The 17,447-nt window shown below is 45.4% G+C and overlaps 1 protein-coding gene across 12 annotated transcripts in view; it reads right to left on the reverse strand.

Annotated features, from left to right (window-relative positions):
• Positions 1–1,459: 1,459 nt before the first annotated feature.
• The window catches only part of Ppp1r12b (protein phosphatase 1 regulatory subunit 12B), a 235,775-nt gene continuing 219,787 nt past the window's right edge, over positions 1,460–17,447 (reverse strand). For 8 of the 12 annotated variants that reach the window (XM_063240119.1, XM_003474830.5, XM_063240118.1 and 5 more), the window contains 2 exons: positions 13,623–13,803; positions 1,460–8,287 (listed from right to left, as the gene is read on the reverse strand). In XM_063240119.1, the coding sequence (XP_063096189.1) occupies positions 13,669–13,803 (135 nt within the window). In that variant the 3' untranslated portion in view covers positions 1,460–8,287; positions 13,623–13,668. The remainder of the gene's footprint in view (positions 8,288–13,622; positions 13,804–17,447) is intronic. The other 4 variants (XM_003474831.4, XM_063240120.1, XM_013157927.3 and 1 more) reach the window with 1 other exon arrangement.

The following is a 17,447-nucleotide window of genomic DNA, read 5'->3' on the forward strand; positions in this document are numbered from 1 at the left end:
AGTTTTTCCTGGGCTACGAAATGGGTGGGGGTTGGAAGAGCTGCCCCAAGGGTCAGCAGGGTACACGAGGATGGTGAACTGTCCGTGAGGCTCAGCACCACCCCATGGAAGAGGCAGAAAGGGCTGAGGCCTGTGGTGCTTGGGAACTCTGGTTGGGGGGTAGGGCACAGCACCCCACAGGAGGCCACATGCCAGTGCCACTGCTGTCCTGGGGAGGTGGGCTAGTGACGGGGAGGCTGGGGGGGGCCACATTCTTGCCTGCCTTCCAGTAGAGCTGGGCCTAGGGAATGACCATAGCATGGGAGTTTGAAAATTAAGGATTTCCATAAAGCCTTGAATTGTCCCATTGCAAAGCACTCCAAATGTCTTGTCCTCACCAGGCAAGGCCATCAAGGATGAAGGGCAGGGGTCTGGAATATTTAGGTGTGTGAGGCAGAATGATCACCCCAAGATTAGGAAAAGATTGGTGTCCTCTTCCACTTCCCACCCTGACCTGTCCCCTTACTTGAAGACCGGGGACACTCCAGGCCCAAATGCATGAGGAACTGGGTCCTGAAACATGTCCTGTGCCACTGCTTCGGTCCCTGAGGTTGTGCAGGCTGGATGGCTGTGAGGGACAGCACTGGGAGGGTCTCCTGGGTGACAATGTGGGCTGCTCTGCTGCAGCAAGGCTGTGCATGCTGTCCCCTGCCCCACTGATGTCACCATTGGTAACATTCTGCTTAGCCCGCACCATATCCAGTAGTGGACGCAGGACATTTGCATTCAAGGACCCCTGGTATTAGACATACTGCTTGGCCTGTAGCAGCCCCGCTCGAGCCCCAGGATAGTTCTGAACTCTTCAACCGTGACATCATATGTGGGTTCTGCTGCTAGAACTACAAACAGCTGGGTGACAGCAAGGGAAAAGAATCTTTCCTCCCTGACAGCCTCCAAGTCAGTGATTGGGGATTTCCGCTTGGCGGCACACACAGGGCTGAGCAGAGCCAAGGCAGGGCTTGCTGTACAGAGAAACCATATCCAAACCTTGGCTGCCCGAGGTCAGACCTGGCCACCCACCCACAAATCCTGCCAGCCTTGTAGCTCCTCCTTGGGCTGGGCTCCTTCATTTGGAGTTTAGATGTCACCCCAGGGACCAGCAAGTTAGCTGCACTTGGAGTCTGGATCTTAGGGCGTGGTTCTGGAGGAACCACCTGCAGGGACCTCCCCTTCCCCTGAGGCAGCAGGCTGTTGCCCACGGAGTCCTGCTCTCTGCACCCAGCTATCCTTAGTCACTTGAAACCCTGATATCGTAATGGTTCCTCTGAGCGGTCCCTGCAGGCTTTGGCTCAGCTGGACCCACTGAGGCAACGCATTGGTGCCCTCGGAGATGGCAACTGACCAATAGCTAAAAGATCCATATTAGGATGGAAGCTGTAGGAGGCTGCTGGATGAGGGCCCCATGAGAGAGCTCACTGCACAAAGTTAAAACAGTTTTACTGAGTTATAAATACTGTTGTGTTTATAGGCATCACAGAGATGTGAATATTATTTTTCCCAAACTTTCAAACACAGAATACTTAATAACTATAGAATAACCACCAGTAAAACAAAATCCATTTCAGGGTTGAAAGGCCACTCAAAATTGCATAAAAATACATTCAGTTCACAAAGTGAGCTGGCTTCCCCTCCCTCAATACTCCAGGTGTATTTACAGTGAACTGATTAAACCCACACAGCTCAGCTGAAAAGTTACATCTGGTGCTGTAACTATGGTGGAAGTAAGGTGAGGAGTCCTTTCTGCTCTTTTCACCTCTGTTTGATCAAGGTCAGGGCAGAGGCAAGAATGAAGGGGGAAACCCTAAGGCCAAGAGCCCGGGTCTGAACCGTTCCCTTGGGAACAGGCTGTTGTCTTCTTCCAAGAGACGGATGCAAGGGCAAAACATATTCTCTCCCTGGGAAATCCTGGCCCTCTTTGAAGAGCCAGCCAGGTGGCACCCGACCCTCCATAGGGCTCACCCTCCCAGAGCCCTCTTCTGCCCTGCAGCCTGCCTCCCGGCGTCCTCTTCCTTCCTCAGCCTCTGTACCCGAGGACAAGCTGAAATCTGTTTGAGGGTTCAGGCAAGTGGAAGACCAGCAAGCCCAGAGATTTCAGGTAGGGTCAAGGGTCAAATTCAAGCTGGCACTCGAACTGAACGCATCCTTGTTTGGATCTGTATTCTGATGCCCAGCTCTGCTCTTGGGAGCACATAGAGCCTCTTTGGAGGCTCCCCAGAGGTGGTGCACCTCTTCTGAGTCCTCCTCCTGCCAGGGAGGGATGGGCTGAGCTGCTGTCACAGATGCACTGACACATGGATCCAGCTGTGCTGAGACACACTCTGATGCCTTAAGCTGGAACCAGTTACCCTCTCGGGACAAAGACAGAACAAACTAGACAAAGCTGCCCACAGTCTCAGAAGCCTCAGGCCTGCAAAGCCTACAAGTCACCCCTCATCTTTGAGAGGCATTAGCACAGCAGGGAACTTCAAACTGGAAGGAATGGGATGGAGGTGGTGGATGGTGTATATGTATAAACTCCCCCTGGTTCTCACTGATTCATGGAGAACTTTCTGTAAAGTACCAGAGGGTCCAAGTGAGGAAAGCAAGGAATAAAGAATGTGGAAGGAGAGGAGAGGGAAAGAGAGCACAGTATGCTTATTTTGGAAGGAGATCAGGCACTCTGATATCACCTTAAGGGGCCACCCAAGTAAAATTTTACTGGAAGCATGAAGGGAAAATTTGGAGGAGAAATAACTATCACTCTGGCAGATTCACAGTCTAAAATGATAAGCAGATGAGAACAGCACAGAAGTCTTGGAAGAGGGCAGGAGAGAAAGAAAGGAATTGATAAAACAACAGACTTAGGGAAAATTAGTTTCCAAGTTCTCATTTCTGATCAAGAATGTGCCAGGCTGCATTCAAAACTCCAGGCCAGCACAAGTGCACATGGATGCACACAGACCAGAAGAGTGAGCCTCAACTCTCAAGCCAAGAACGCATCTGTCAGTACTGTGGTCTTGAGATGTTTCTACCTTTTACTGACAGTTCTTCCCCAGCAGGGCTTTCAGACCCCAGCTATAGACCATGCCCCAGTTCAACTCTGACCCTCAGCTGCAGCTCCTAAGGACAAACAAGTGCATCCTCCCTCACCATTCAGTAGCTGGCTGGTTGGCTGATTGTGTGTGTTCTTCCTCAGCTCTCAGAGATACCTCTCCCTTAGTAGCTGTGATGACAATAGTTCCCAGGCTGTAATGAACTGGATCGAGTTTCCCAATCTAATCAGAACATAAGAGATCAATAGCTGTCTCTGATAGGATCTATAGCTCCTGAGAAGTGTCAATGCCCATTAGGAAGTTGATTAAAATCTCTGCTCAGCTGGAGGCTGAGGGATGAAGTCACTGGTGAGACAAATTCATTTCCATGTGCTTTGCCTCTTTCTACTCCACATTCAAAGGTTGGCTGCCTTTTACACACTACAGCATGCAGCCACTTCCATGTCCCAGGTCCCTGCCCTTCTGCTATGCTCACATGCAAACCCGTCGGCTTCTGAGTTTGGTGCTGCCCTGCGCAGCATGGCTGGGTAGCTCATAAATGCTTACTGCTTTGGAAATCTCTGCAGACCTGCTTTAAAGAAAAGACTCTTTGAACAGCACTAGGGCCTCCTACTTCTGATGACTCAGAACCCAGGGGAGTAGCTCCATGGAACTAAAAGCTTAAGTTTTACATAGGAAAGTTCTCTCGCTGTTGCAAGGCAGAGTTCAAGGCCAGGAACCAGCTGGCAATAAGCAGCAATACAATGCAGCCTGCTGTCTCGGTGTTGAGAGCCACAGTAGCTTACCTCTGAGCAGGCCGAGGAACGGCAGCTGTGGAAACCTATGAAGCAGCAGCTCTATTTCCTATTAAAACAATTTGTCTAAAGGCTGCCAGCAACAAATTGCTTTCTATCCATTTCCTCACATGCTCCAATTTCCACCTCTGCAGGTTTTAATATTCTTACCACACCATTACGAGGAAAACAACTGCAAAAGCATTCAATTACCTTCAATATCAAACTCACTTTCCAACAAGGATGAGAAGTCAACCTTGACATGATGTTACAGTTTGAATCCGAAAGAAAACAATTTTTGTTCTTGAACTTAAAAGAAATTTTCTAAAAGAAATTTCTGCTTCAATAATTTCAAGTCTAAGAAATGTTCTGATCTTCCTAAGAATGAGTAAATCACAGAAATTTTAAGCCAGAAGGGATTTTAAAGATTACCTTGCCAAAGGTCACATGGCTAATGGGAGCTGGCCCTGGGACACAGGTGGTCACTCCCTGGGGCTTATCTTCTCACAGTGCCTCACGCTCTGCCCAGAGCTAGTCATACTTTGAGGGTACAAGCCTGCCTCTGCACTGGGGAGGGACTCTGACTGATAAATGTGTTGAGCTAAGTACAGTGTGGGTATGCACGGTGCAGCTCTACGACCCCTGGCAACACTCAGGAGAGAAGGCTCCCACAACTCCAGTGCACCCAGTGGCTCACGTGGTGGGGTGGGACAGGGACTTCCTCCTTCCCTAGCTGCTGGATCTTTACACTTTCCATGCAAAGCAGGCTGCAGGCAGGACAGCTGGTGACACCTTGCAGGGTCCTTTCTTCACCAGTGTGTGCTAATGAGTGCCCACACTGTCAGGAAGCGGCCACAGTTCCTCCAGAAGTGGGGAATGTCTGTGGCTTAGGCAGGTTGTGAGGAGCCAGAAATTAAGAGAGCTAGTAAAGTGCATGGGCTGTGAGTTTCTCTCCCTCATCTAAGGCTCAATTATACATTCCTAGTGGAGAAATGGCCAGCAGTATGCATGCTTTAGTGGAATTCACAGTCTATGAAGCAGCATTTTAACCTCCCTACTTTCTGAGCAAGCTGTTAAATTGGCATGGTTTTTTTTGGGAAGGGGGGGCACAGAGAGAATGGGATCTTCCACAGACACATGAAACCCACCTGTGGCCTCAGAGAGCAGCAAATATATCTAGGTCTCTGTGGGTGAGGAAGGGAAAGAAACCAGGGCAAATCCTGAACAGGGTGGCCCTAGGAAATGTGTTGGCGACCAGCCCAGGATCCTGAATACACTGAGGCTAATGGGACACTTGTACTTCAGGTCCTTTGGCGGTGGCCCCCTCAATGCACCTAACCTTTATACTAGAGTCAGGGATGGGGCTGGGTCATTGCACCCTGGAGCTACGTGGAAGGATGGGCAGTCCCTGGAAGGCAAATCCCAGCCAGAGAATCTCAGGAATGGCCCAATCATTGCTCCCAGAGGTGTGGCAATGGGAACAGGGTATGAAGCTGTCCAAGAATACACTCTTCTCTATTCTGATACTTCCTGTGGAGACTAAAGTGACAGAGAGCCACGCCCACAATGCAGGCCAGCAAGTAGCTACCCCAGGTTAGAGCTGCAGCAGGGTGCTTGAGAGCACTTAAACCACACAGGAAGTCAGTGGCCACTGAGGAGACCAAGCAGGTTACTGGCCAAGCAGCAGAAGCACAGGAGACCGGGGGCGCAGGCACCAGAAAAGAGCTGGTTGCTAGAGGTCTCTAACCATTACCTTGTAGAGCTATCACGCAACATAGTTGTAAAGAAATAATGTTTAATTTGAAGAGACCAGAATTGAAAATGTTATCTAATAAAATTAAGAGTATAAGAGAAAGTGCCTGAAATTACTTAGGATGGTTAATGCTTTTGAGTTCTTAACCTTAGAATCCAGTATTCCTGAGATTAAAAAGCTTGAAAATCTTTTGTCACAAGGAAAATTTCCTGGCAAAAAGCATCTTTATCATGGAAGGGCTGTGTAGGCCAGTAGAGATGTCATGCCAATCTGAAAGTTTTGAAAACCTGCCTCCCATATTTTGAAAGGCACAAAGGGATCTGAGGGACTCTTTGTAACTCTTTTACCTGGTCTACAGAATAGAAAAGGCTCAAAATGTCTTCCTTATAATCCAAATTTCTTTTCCTATGAAAGAGACAATAATGTCTTTACTAATATCCAAGGTATGCCATAAGAATCACTTAGCCAATGCCCTTTTGACTTCCTCTACACAGAGTGAAAGGAATTCTTACAGTAGAAGATGCAGAAATTCTTGTCGTATTCTGCATGTCCTGAGAACTGAGCTTACAGTGCCTCTGTGACGATACAAAGTCCCAAGGTAGGCACAGCTTCTCCTGAAAAATGGGTAACAATGGAAGAGAGAATCTGGATACTCTAAAGCTGGGTTTCTGTCAGATAAGACATGCTTCCCATTTGGAACCTTGGGATCTCGAATGACACCTTCTGTTGAAAGGGTGCTGGATGTTTCCAAGAGTCACAAAGAATGACACTGCTGTTTCAGGAAAGAAACTAACAGAGGTAAGACATGTTAAGGGAATGGACAGACTACTCTCTGCACTGTCACTATTTACACTAAAATGACAGGGCCTTAAATGATCTGTACCCTCAAAATGAACGAAGAGATAAAATTCCTACAAAAGAAGTATTCACATTAACACTGGGTCATCACTGAAAATTAATGGTTTAATTGTGTGCTGTAATTATGGAGACTTCTGTTATGGTCTGGGCATATTTTAAAGCAAGAAGGCCAAGATGTGACAGGCATGGAAAGCATGCCAGGTGAGTAATGATTATAAGGACTGTGAAAAACATGAGCACCAACCACGTGAAAAGGAAAGAATGTCACATGAAGAGCTACAAAGACCGGATGCGGCCTACAGGGAGAATTCACAGGCCGAACTAGGCTGTCGGCAGAAACTCTCTGGGTATGTGTTGCCTAACCCCTGAGTAATAAATGCACGGCCACCAGAGGCTACCTGACAATAGTTAAAGCTGTGATACCACTGGAAAACTGAATTAAGGGATCACTTAGCCTTGCCACTCTAACTTCCACGACTCTGATGGGTTGGAAGTACCTCATCCCTTTAAACCTTTTCCAAGCTGTCGTTTTTTCCTGTTAGTTGTTAAGAAAACAAATGTCTCTGCCCCAAATCTAACCACCTGAAACAATCAAATTCATCACCATTCTCCCGAGCATAATGGGCCGACAGTCTTGTTATATCACGAGTGTCCTCAGATCCTTTACTTTCACTATCTCCCTGTCCTCCCTAGCCCTGTCCTCACTCTGTAGTCCAGCTCCTGACAAGCGGCCCTCTCCACCACCCGGCCCTCTCCACCACCCGGACCTCCTTGCAGTGACTTCATTTCTCAGCAGGAGCAGGTGCCAGAGCAAAGAGGAAACAAGGTCAAAGGGAGGCAAAGGAGAACGGGGATCCACAGCCCAGGTTTTCTAGTACAAAAAATAACCTTGCAGAAAGAAGACAAGTAGGAGAAGGAAACAGGCTGACATTCATACCATGGCTTCGCTTTGCAGGGTCAGGGCTCATGGGGTGTCCCCAAGACACCAGAGTGATGATTGTTTAGCCCCCAGGTTTTCCGTAATGGCTGAGAACAAGTGAGGTCAGATGCTCTCTTCCAGCTTTTACACAATCAAGCGAGCAGGCAGTGTGGAGGAAGAATGAAAGGACAGAAAGGAGAGGCCAGCGTCACATAAGCGCTGGAAAAAGGGCTAGGCATGAAGGAAGAAAAAGGTTCAGGCTAGTCAGGGATGGTGCTACGTTACTGTTAGAAGAAATAAAAATGAGTCAGGGGAAGGATACAGAACCTTGAAGCAGAGTCATGGTCACCTTGGACTCTAAAGAAATGTAGCTCCAGAGTGTCTGGTGATTTGTTCGCTATCCTGTCATTTCTCTTTACTTCCCAGACAGGATCCTAGAGTTGCCAGCACAGGACTCACCTATATCAGAGGATGCTGGGTCAGCGTAAGGCTGTGGGCAGAAGCCTATGGTTTGAACCAAATCCAATACAGACAAAAGCATCAGAAGCTGGGGCCCAAGGCTGAGCTTAGTGTGCTCCACAAGGCCTTCTCCAGACGGCTTGGAACAATCATGCTTCAATTGATACTGTCATAAAACTCAAGATGGGGGTGTGGGAGGAACCGGGCATTCAGAGTACAGAGAAAACTGCAGAGGAGGTGACTGAAGAGGTTCAAGACGAAGCGGCCTTCCACCAAAACATTCATTTCTTTTGGCTGGAAGGCAATGGCTGGATAAAAGAGTAGGGCAGGAAATTCTGTCCCCTCACTCCTCAATGTGGAACCTAATTTATTTGGACAGTTTGCTGATGACTCTGATGAGGGCACCATTTTCATCTTTCAGCCTCTGGTTGTCAGATTTCAGTTCTGTTAACACCTGTAGTGACAGAGGAAAGAGGATGTTAGAGCCTGGAGTGACTGCCTCCTCCCTTTCTCCCAAGGATGACATGCCTTTGAATCTTTCTATTTATTGAGTTGGTAATTAAATGTTTAGGAAGACCACAGCCCTTTATCTTTTGAGTAGCCTATTTAGCAGTACTATTTCTTTTATACAAGTTTTATGTTTCAATACTGCACATTCTTTTATTCCATTGAGTCAGTAGCTATTTTAATTGTCTATGCCCTCACACATACCTGTAGTCTAGAGAAACTGGGAAGAATGCCAAGTAGGTTGGTTAGGACACGGGAAGGAATTCAGAAAGGAGCCAGGGGAAGGGGGTGACCTAAAAGAGTTAAAGGAGGACACTGCTTCATACCCTGTGAAAATAATAGCCTGAGGGGTAGTACTAGGCTTTTCTGCCACCTGTGCACAAGATGATTGAGGGCCCTCCTCCTGGCACTGTCACTGACTAGACTGCACCAAGCTTCTTTTTTTTTTTTTTTTGTCTTTTTCTTTTTTATCGGTACCGGGGATCGAACTCACGACTGTCTGCTTGCAAGGCAGACGCTTATGCCGCTGAGCTAAATCCCCAGCCCCAGCACCAAGCTTCTTGCTGGTCATGCTACACACACCTACTTTCAACTATTAAAGCCCATGGAAGTTACAGATATGATGGTCATGGAGCTGTAAGACACAGTTAGCAATACACATATATTTAATTTCTCTTTAATTGTCCATTGATAACTAAAAACACCAAATGGCCTATAGGCAGTTTTTTGGGGGTGGTATACAATTCCAAGAAACAGACACTTGGAGAGAAGGAGTGAAGATTCAATTCTGTCAGTTCTGCCATCTTGGAATATTACACATAGTGTTATTCAACTTGTGGTACAAAGGAAAAAGCAAGCTCCAGCTTGGATATCCAGCTCTTTGTCATATGATCAGGCGCTCTGGCCAGTACTATGCCATGCATTTGAAAAATTCTAATAGGCTACTGATAAGGGTAGTTTTATGTGTGTGCCTCGTTGGTATCCAGATTTACATTACAGGGTAAGTACACTGTCACCACGAGGGCTCTGGAAACCTACCTCTCTCATCTGCTGAACACAGATGTCCTCTGATTGCTCAGTTATTTAAACTTACACAACCACCACGGCAGGTAATGCCCACAGGGAAGAGTAGCCAGGGCTAGGTTTTAGAGGCTTGCCTGTCTGATTCTAGCTCTTGCCTCTGCCATTAACCACTCAGGGATCTAACTGTATCTTAAGGATTAATACTTGTTCCTTCAGTCTTGCAGTGAAAAGGACTACACAGGTATAGTATATATGAGTATGCACACATCCATCATGGATATATAAAAATCTGTGTCAAGGGAGCAGTAGGGAAAACATTACTGAGTATCAGTAAGAAGGGAGGCACTGTGTACAGGGCTTCACTAGCACTCCATGGCTCTGTCATCAGCTGGTACCCTTTCCTACACATGAAGGAATTAGGGCTTTTGAAATGAGTCCAGGGCAGCCAGCTATTTAAGTGGTACAGCTGATACTGAACCAGGTGTGCTCAACTCCAAAGATCATACTTGCATTACAGGTAGCAGTAGGAGTTGAAACTCATGGCCCAGAAACTGAAATTCCAGCAATGATACTGTCACATCATTAGTAACTTGTGTTACTTTAGGCAAACCACTCAATATCTGCATTTCCAATTCTGTGATCTATAGAACAACAACACCCTTCCTACTCCCTCACTAAGTAGGAACACTGTGGGGCCCACAGGAAGGAGTAGCAGAAGTGTGTTGATGTCTGCTACCGTGTTTGCCATACTGAGTATTTCTACTGCCATTATGAGCTTTCCCAAGCATATAGGAGGGCAGGCAAGTAACCTGCAAACTTCACCAAGAAGACTTTAATCCAGAAAATATCAAAGTAAAATTTTAGTTCTTGACCCTGTTTTCCAAATCAATCAAGGCAGCTCTCTTTCATGCATGCTTCCTACCCCTGCAACCTATTGGAATTGAGTGCTCAGAAACTCATTTAGATGACTTAGGAAAACGTCAGCCCAGGGTGGCCTCATGATCTTTCACCTTGCCATCTCTTTTGTAATACAGACAGTGGGTGCGCAGCCTGGGTGAGACTCTGAAAGCCTTTTTACTATAACAAGACTTCATAGGTGGGAATGGATTCCATCTCACTGCTTAGCAGTTCATCAAATCAAACTGTGTTTTTTTTTAAATTTTTTAATTGTATAAATAACTGGTTGAACTTTCATGATTTCCACATTAAGAACTTTATTCTGGGCTGGGGATGTAGCTCAGCAGCACATTGCCTGCCTGGCAAGCTCCAGGTCATGAGTTTGATCCCTGGTATGCAAAACAAAACAAAACAAAACAAAGAAAACTCTATTTGGGGAAAAAAAATAGGACAAAGCAATTTCACAGATACAACACGTTACAACTGACCTTTTATGGCAGTGTCAGAAAGCAAAAGAAGTGGAATTATAGAAATCAAGAGGGGAAAGGTCTCAAACTTCATTCTCAAAAGAAAGGGGGGAAAGGGGGAAATGAATGTGTTATCTGATACTCGCTTTAAGTTAAAGAATGATTAAAGAAGAAGATATATGGAAGCACTTATACAAATATGAGGTTTAACAAAGCCTTAACAGTTTAACTCCTTGAACATCAGCTTCTTAATTGCTAAATTTCCATCTTACCACAGTTTGATGTTAAGACACCTTGGAAAAGTACCATTAAGCATACATTTTCTCAAATATTGCTTCCTATAGTCTATGACAGGGATGTGTTAAAGAGGCAGGAAGGAAGCATCGAAGGGCACCAGGGCAAGGCTAGCCATCAGAGCCCTCGGCCTCAGAATCAGCCTTGCTGAGCTGCCTTGCTTCCAACTCCATGGAAAGGGAGTCCTCCCTTTTACTTTATCGGCAAAGGAATTAAACTACATGCTGAAGAGGATTTCTCCAGGAGACTATTTAAAAAAGGGGTAAAATCTCTTGGTCGCATTGCCAGTTTGGCTTAGCTGTCCTTCCTTCTGGCAGGGGTCAGCAAGCTTTTCTGGAAAGGGCCAGATAGTACCTATGTCAGGGTCTGCAGAGTCTCTGTTGTAAGTGCTGTGTTCTGCTACTGTAACAAAAAGCAGCCCCAAAGACACAATGATAACACAAAGAGATCAGCTCAACAAAACTTTATTTCTGGACACTGGAATTTAAGTTTCGTATAATTTTCATGTGTCATGAAATATTCTTTGATTTCCTTTCTAACTATTGGTATGGCTTATGGGCCATAGGAATGGGCCATAATCTACTATCCCTACTCTAGAAGTCCACATAACGGGTAAGGGCATTCTTCACAGTGGCAGACTCTTTTGGTAGGAAAATGCTCTTTGGGAAGTTAACCTTCCACAGTCAGAGTGCTGAGGATGCAGAATGCTATCTTTCATCCCTCAGCTGCATTTCTGGGCCAACTATAGCTGTTCAACAGATCCTTCTTGCATTGTTTAGGCCATGTGCTTAACAAACATCTAAAACTCTGTGCCAAATATGCAGGCAGCTTTCAGTCATCTGGGGAAGGACACAGACTCTGGAATCCAACATAGTTAAGTGACTACAACATAGTTGAGCAACTCTACCACTTAATCTCTGAGTGACCCGGGGGAAGTTACTCAATTTGTGACTGTATTTTAAAAATATGTACAATGGTTCTAGGGAATCAACGAGAAAAACATCTAAAGCACTCAGTATGGGCTTTAATAAATGACAAGCAGGTATTATCATGGTCATTAAGCACTGGGAAGATGAGATCTGAATTTTGCCCCCTTTCCTACTGGGACACTAAAAATAACTGGGGCATCTTTGGGGATCTCTACTTTGCTCCATGTCAAAATTTATTTAATTTATTTATTTTTGGTGCTGGGGATGGAATTCAAGGCCCTAATGCATGGTAAGCATGCCCTTTACCCCCAAGTTCCCCCGTTCCCAGGCCCTGTTTCTCGGAATCTTGAGGCTCATTTTAAAGCATCGACTTGGACTAACAGTGGCTGCTCACTGCCAGGCAATGGTAGCACTTCTCTTTCAATTTTCTTTCTGCTTATGATAGCATCTGCAGCAGGACATTAGCTCAGCCCTTATAATTTGAGTGCTTCAGTTCTAGTGGATATTAGTTGTCAGCTACTGACCCTGAAGGCAAAAGCAAATAGGCAGGAAAAAGAACAGGCCCTGGTCAGGGACTAATTAGATTGCTGTTGAAAATTAAAAACTCGTTTCAGAGCAGCGGTGACCCCATCACACTATCTTGGGATGAGAAAATAAGCTGTCTGTGAGCTTGTCTTTCAGATTCACAGCCAGGGGAAGGTAACAGTTTGCCAAACACATTTTTTTGGCTCTCAGCTGAAAATCAATCTATGCTCTCTGCTTCACTGCCTGTCACCTCCTTTGCAGAGTTGGCCTCTGTGGGAAAGGCCTCCCTATATGAGGGTTTCATTTATGTATAGGCTATATTTTATCACGGTGTGCATACACAGGATGGAGAAGGAAATATCCATAGGTTCAGAGATTTGTTACAGATTTGAGACAGAAATGTCTCCCAAGGAAGAAAAAGAAAGGAAAGACTTGCAGAAGGAGGCAAAGTCCTACTCCAACAGTAGAATAGAGGATGATTTTGTTGGTAGCAAAGTGGGGTCAGAACAGGTCTAGCCTTTAGTTCTAGTCCTCTTCACTCAGCAATGCTGTCATATGCAGGAAGTTAGTTCTGTCTGCTATCCAAAAGGCTGTGGTTCTCAACACTGGTTGCACAAAAGAATCAACAAGAGAGCTTTAAAATAATACTGATGGTGGGGCCTTAACTCAAACCACTAATTCTTGGGGCTGGCTCAGGCACTTGTATTAATTCTTAGGGCAGATTCAACTACAATTTGGAATCCAGAACCACCCCAATTGCTACAGGTGTTGTACTTGGTTAATGATGACTGAGAAAGCTCTATCTCAGGTTGACAAAGATCCCACTGAAGAAATATGTATGCATGTATGTACATAGGTACACACACACACACACACACACACACAAACACACACGTATCTTTGTGTAGCTAAGTGAAGAAATGTATATTTAGCAAAAGAGGAGGCAATGTGTTGATCTTATCAAATACACTGCTGGCCCAGGGAAGTCCTCCGCAACCCGGCCTAGGCTATTATGTCCCATTCTATGATCTCAATCTTGGCTCCTTTCATTTCCTGATGGTGGAGTTTTATAAGAACCTGCACACAAAGGCTTGGCTAGAAGGAATGAGCACAGGGTTTCTGGGACCAACAAGAACAGTAAACCTGCCTGGAGTAGTGGAGGAGGAAAGTGAGGTGAAGAGGAAAGGCAAGAACTAGAGCTCCTGGGTGTCCGAGGACTCGATGGACTCCGAGAGTCTGGCCACCACTCGGGTCAGGGCTCTGTTCTCAGCCTGCAGTTGCTCGTTCATCTGCTTCAAGGTTTGAATCTGTTTTAGCTGGTGGAGGTTCTGCAGAGAGTGAGACACGGAGGGGACAGACAGACAAGACAGACAGACAGACAAGACAGACCAGAGGAGAAAAAGTAGGACAAAGATACCATGTGATTTTTTGTTTTTGTTTTTAGTTTGCATGCAAGAAAGGAAATGAGGAAGGCAAGAGTAATGAGAAATTATGCATGGGAGTGGCATGCAATGGAGAAAAGTGCCAGGAAAGAGAGAGCTGTGCCTGTCATTCTTGGGTAAGGGCTAAGTATGCTAAGGGTTGGCCATATAAACACAGCCACTTGGCTCTCAAAAGCACATCGGGACCATTTCTGAGAATGGCAGTCCACCTTCTCAGCCTCAGGACCTTTCTTCACTGTCATCTGGACTGGAGCTGAGGTCTGGAGTGTTCCTAAGTCCAGATGCGGCCTTTCTCTCTCTTCCCCAACCCACTACTCAATCTCCTACTTCCATTTGTTTTCTTTCTGAATTATCTCTTTTATCTTAAAAAATAAAACAAGAAAAAGAGGTTTGTTATTTAAGTATTTTCTGTATATGGCATGTATTCTTTAAAAGGGTGAAGTGACAGATATCAAAGTAATAACTGGACAAGGACAGGACAGCTTTCTAAGCTGCTTTGTTAGGAAGCAGCGTTAATCCTGCCAGTTCTCTTCTTCAATCTAGAGGGCCTGTCTAGGATTCTGGAACTGCTAACCTGCTTCTACTCCACTACATATGATCATACGTACCCTAGATTCACAACTAACTATACTCTCTATATCCTAGTTCACACTGTGGTACTCATAAAGACTCATTCTGAACAGAAGAGGAGAATTTAAGAATGTCTAGCTGTAATAGAGTTGGCAGGACCAACGTTTTAATCCAGCCCAGATAGCTTTCCTAATATTATGTATACCATAAGAGACTTAAAGTCTTTAATAAATGAGATTCTATCACAGTGTGCCTCCTCTGATACATATCTTTCCCAAGTGACCGTCTCACTCTGACACTGAGAACATTAGCTCTTTGGGAAGAAGGAAATGGTTTGTTACCCAGATTGAGTATTGTCAATGAGGGTAGATAATCCTGTGGGTCACCAATCATTGGAGAAAAGTCTCATATGACAAGAAGGATGAAATGAAAGATTAGAGGAACAACAGTTTGGGAGTGGAGCAGTGGGGAAATGAAAGATAGCATGAGTGGAAAAACAGTGAAAAGGTAAAACAAGCAGAGACAAACTGCTGACTAGTTTTTTCCCCGAAGAGGGAGAGTGATCATCTTGAAAAACAGGGAGGGCAGCCCTAGAGTCCCAAGTGGCAATGGAGGGTAAGGACTGGGCAGCCCTCTCCCGACTGTAGGCATCCTGGCCATGAAAGGGACAGATTACGGTGTAGCACAGGGAAAAGTTTACAAAGGACCAAACTTAAGAACCAGTTGAAAGTCCTGGCTCTCACCTTCTCTGATGCTGATACTGAACCAAAACTTTCAACACAATCATTACCATTATATGTAGTGGTCTCTGGCTCCAGAGAATTTCAAGACATGAACTATAAAAGTGACTCAGTCTAACATGTGTGTACAAGCAGACTGAGGTGGAAGAATTTGGAAATTATCAGCATGAAGGAGTGAGTCAAGAATCAATCTGGTGGACTGTTCTCTAGGAAGCAGTCTTGAAAACAAGGCAAGGCAAGAAAATGGGAGGGCAGCAGGGCACAGAGCCAGGACGGGAGGGCAGAGCTCAGGGGCAAGAATGGAGTGATGTTTCCAGAGTAAGCAAGGTAAAACTCCCAGGACCAACCTAAAAAGGGACTGACTGGCTGCTGGGCCCCTCTCATGCAAGGCCCCTGGAAAGGAAGGGGGGAAGGTCTGCTAAGGAGGTAGTGCTGAATGGAGGAAAAGTCATCAGGTCAGATGAGGGCACAGCCCAAGGCCAAGCGCAGGCCTAGCACAGCTCACACTGACATGCACACCTGTCAGAAGCTGGCATATAATGTGACTCCTGCCCAGGACTGGGCAGTTTCTGCAGGGCAGAAAATTTAGAAATACTTACCTTTCCAGGTAAAGGCCAGAAAGGCACAACCCTTCTCACAGCCACAGAGCCCCACACATATCCAGGGGAGCCTATCTCATGGTTCCTCATTTTATCTGCTCTTTGTACTCTTTTATTTTATTTGCCAGAGTCAAACAAACAAACAAACAAAAAAGCTCCACAGTTACTTTTTGTCCTTGAACACCTAGAGTATCTTTAATGGCTCACAGGAAATCAACCTCCCAAGATGATCAGTCCCTGTCAAATGCTCCAGGGAGATATGTGCATCTATATAGACTGAATATGCACAAGCCCAGAGACTAGTGGTCCCAGGCTGTACTGAGTTACAGATTCAGTAAGACAGTTACCTGCACTGTTGGCTGGGTATCTAGCAGAGAGGGGTTCTGGTCACTAATCCCTTTAGTAAAGGTGGTCACCATAAATGATAATCTGCATAAAGAGCTTTAGAGCTAAACATTTTCTTTTACTCTTTTAAAGCCAGTCACACTAAGTTGAGAATATTTTACCTATATTTGAAGTTTTTGTGTTCAAAGAAGGCACAAACATAACAATGGTATGACTGGGAGGTTCTGGTGCTCCTCCCTCAGTCCTCTAAGAGGAGCTGGAGGGTTTGCAAACCTGCCATTAGTTCTAATTTGGGCAAACTGTGTTTAAAGGCTTTCCAGTCTGTAGGCATTTAGTTATGGAGAATAATGGCAGCTGACTGAATGGATGGCACTTTTAACTTTAAAAAATTGCAGAACAGTTTACTTATGGTTTATCGTCATCGGGCTCTAATTCATAATTTTATCAACTGATTTTAAAATTGTTTGCAAATAGCTCCTCACTGCAGAGAGCAAACATTTTCCTGTATTATAATCCCTATTGAAAACAGAAGAGAATAGGCTACTTCAAGTAATCATAGCCTAACGGAGTACAGAGAAAACAGGTAAGCCTGTCTTAACCCAGAGCTGACAGTGACTAGAGCAGGAAAGGCTTCCACACTTGCCATTTCGTATGAGAACAGAGATAACAGACCTCAAGTTCTCTATTTCTGGCTATTTTCCAGATGTGTGTTTGTGTTGTAGGTTGTGTGCTGGGTGTGACACAGAGTTCCACGACTGTGGTAGGTACACACTGGTTTTGGGGTCCTGGGTACTCACTAGAAGCACCAGTTGTGGTCTCACTGACATGCTCCACATCAGAATTCAGGCCCTTTCCTAGTGAGTATCACTGACAGATGCCTAACAGCAGAGTACAGATGGCATAACTCAGGGGGTTCCAAAGATGGAAGAGACCCCATGTAACCGGGAGCTATGGACATGTGTCACTGAGAACTGCCTGGAAATACAAACATGCCACTTCAAGAGGGAGAATACTTCTGCATGGTAAGTGACACGGGTTTTTGTTTTTTTTTTTTTTTTTTTGTCTTTTTCGTTTTTATCGGTACCAGGGATAGAACTCACAACCGCACACTTGCAAGGAAGGTGCTTATGCCGCTGAGCTAAATCCCCAGCCCCCGTGACGCGAGTTTTGAAGAACCAGATGATCGAGAAGTTTAATGGTGCTAGGGCACTGTCCTATTATCTTAGGAAAAACCTTCTCACTGTTTTGAATCAATGCAGAAGATTTGATGTATTTG

The sequence above is a fragment of the Cavia porcellus genome, unplaced genomic scaffold (genome assembly GCF_034190915.1).
Source record: "Cavia porcellus strain 051 isolate PalLab524CR breed Dunkin Hartley unplaced genomic scaffold, mCavPor4.1 scaffold_29, whole genome shotgun sequence".
In the NCBI taxonomy this organism is placed as follows: Eukaryota; Metazoa; Chordata; class Mammalia; order Rodentia; family Caviidae; genus Cavia; species Cavia porcellus.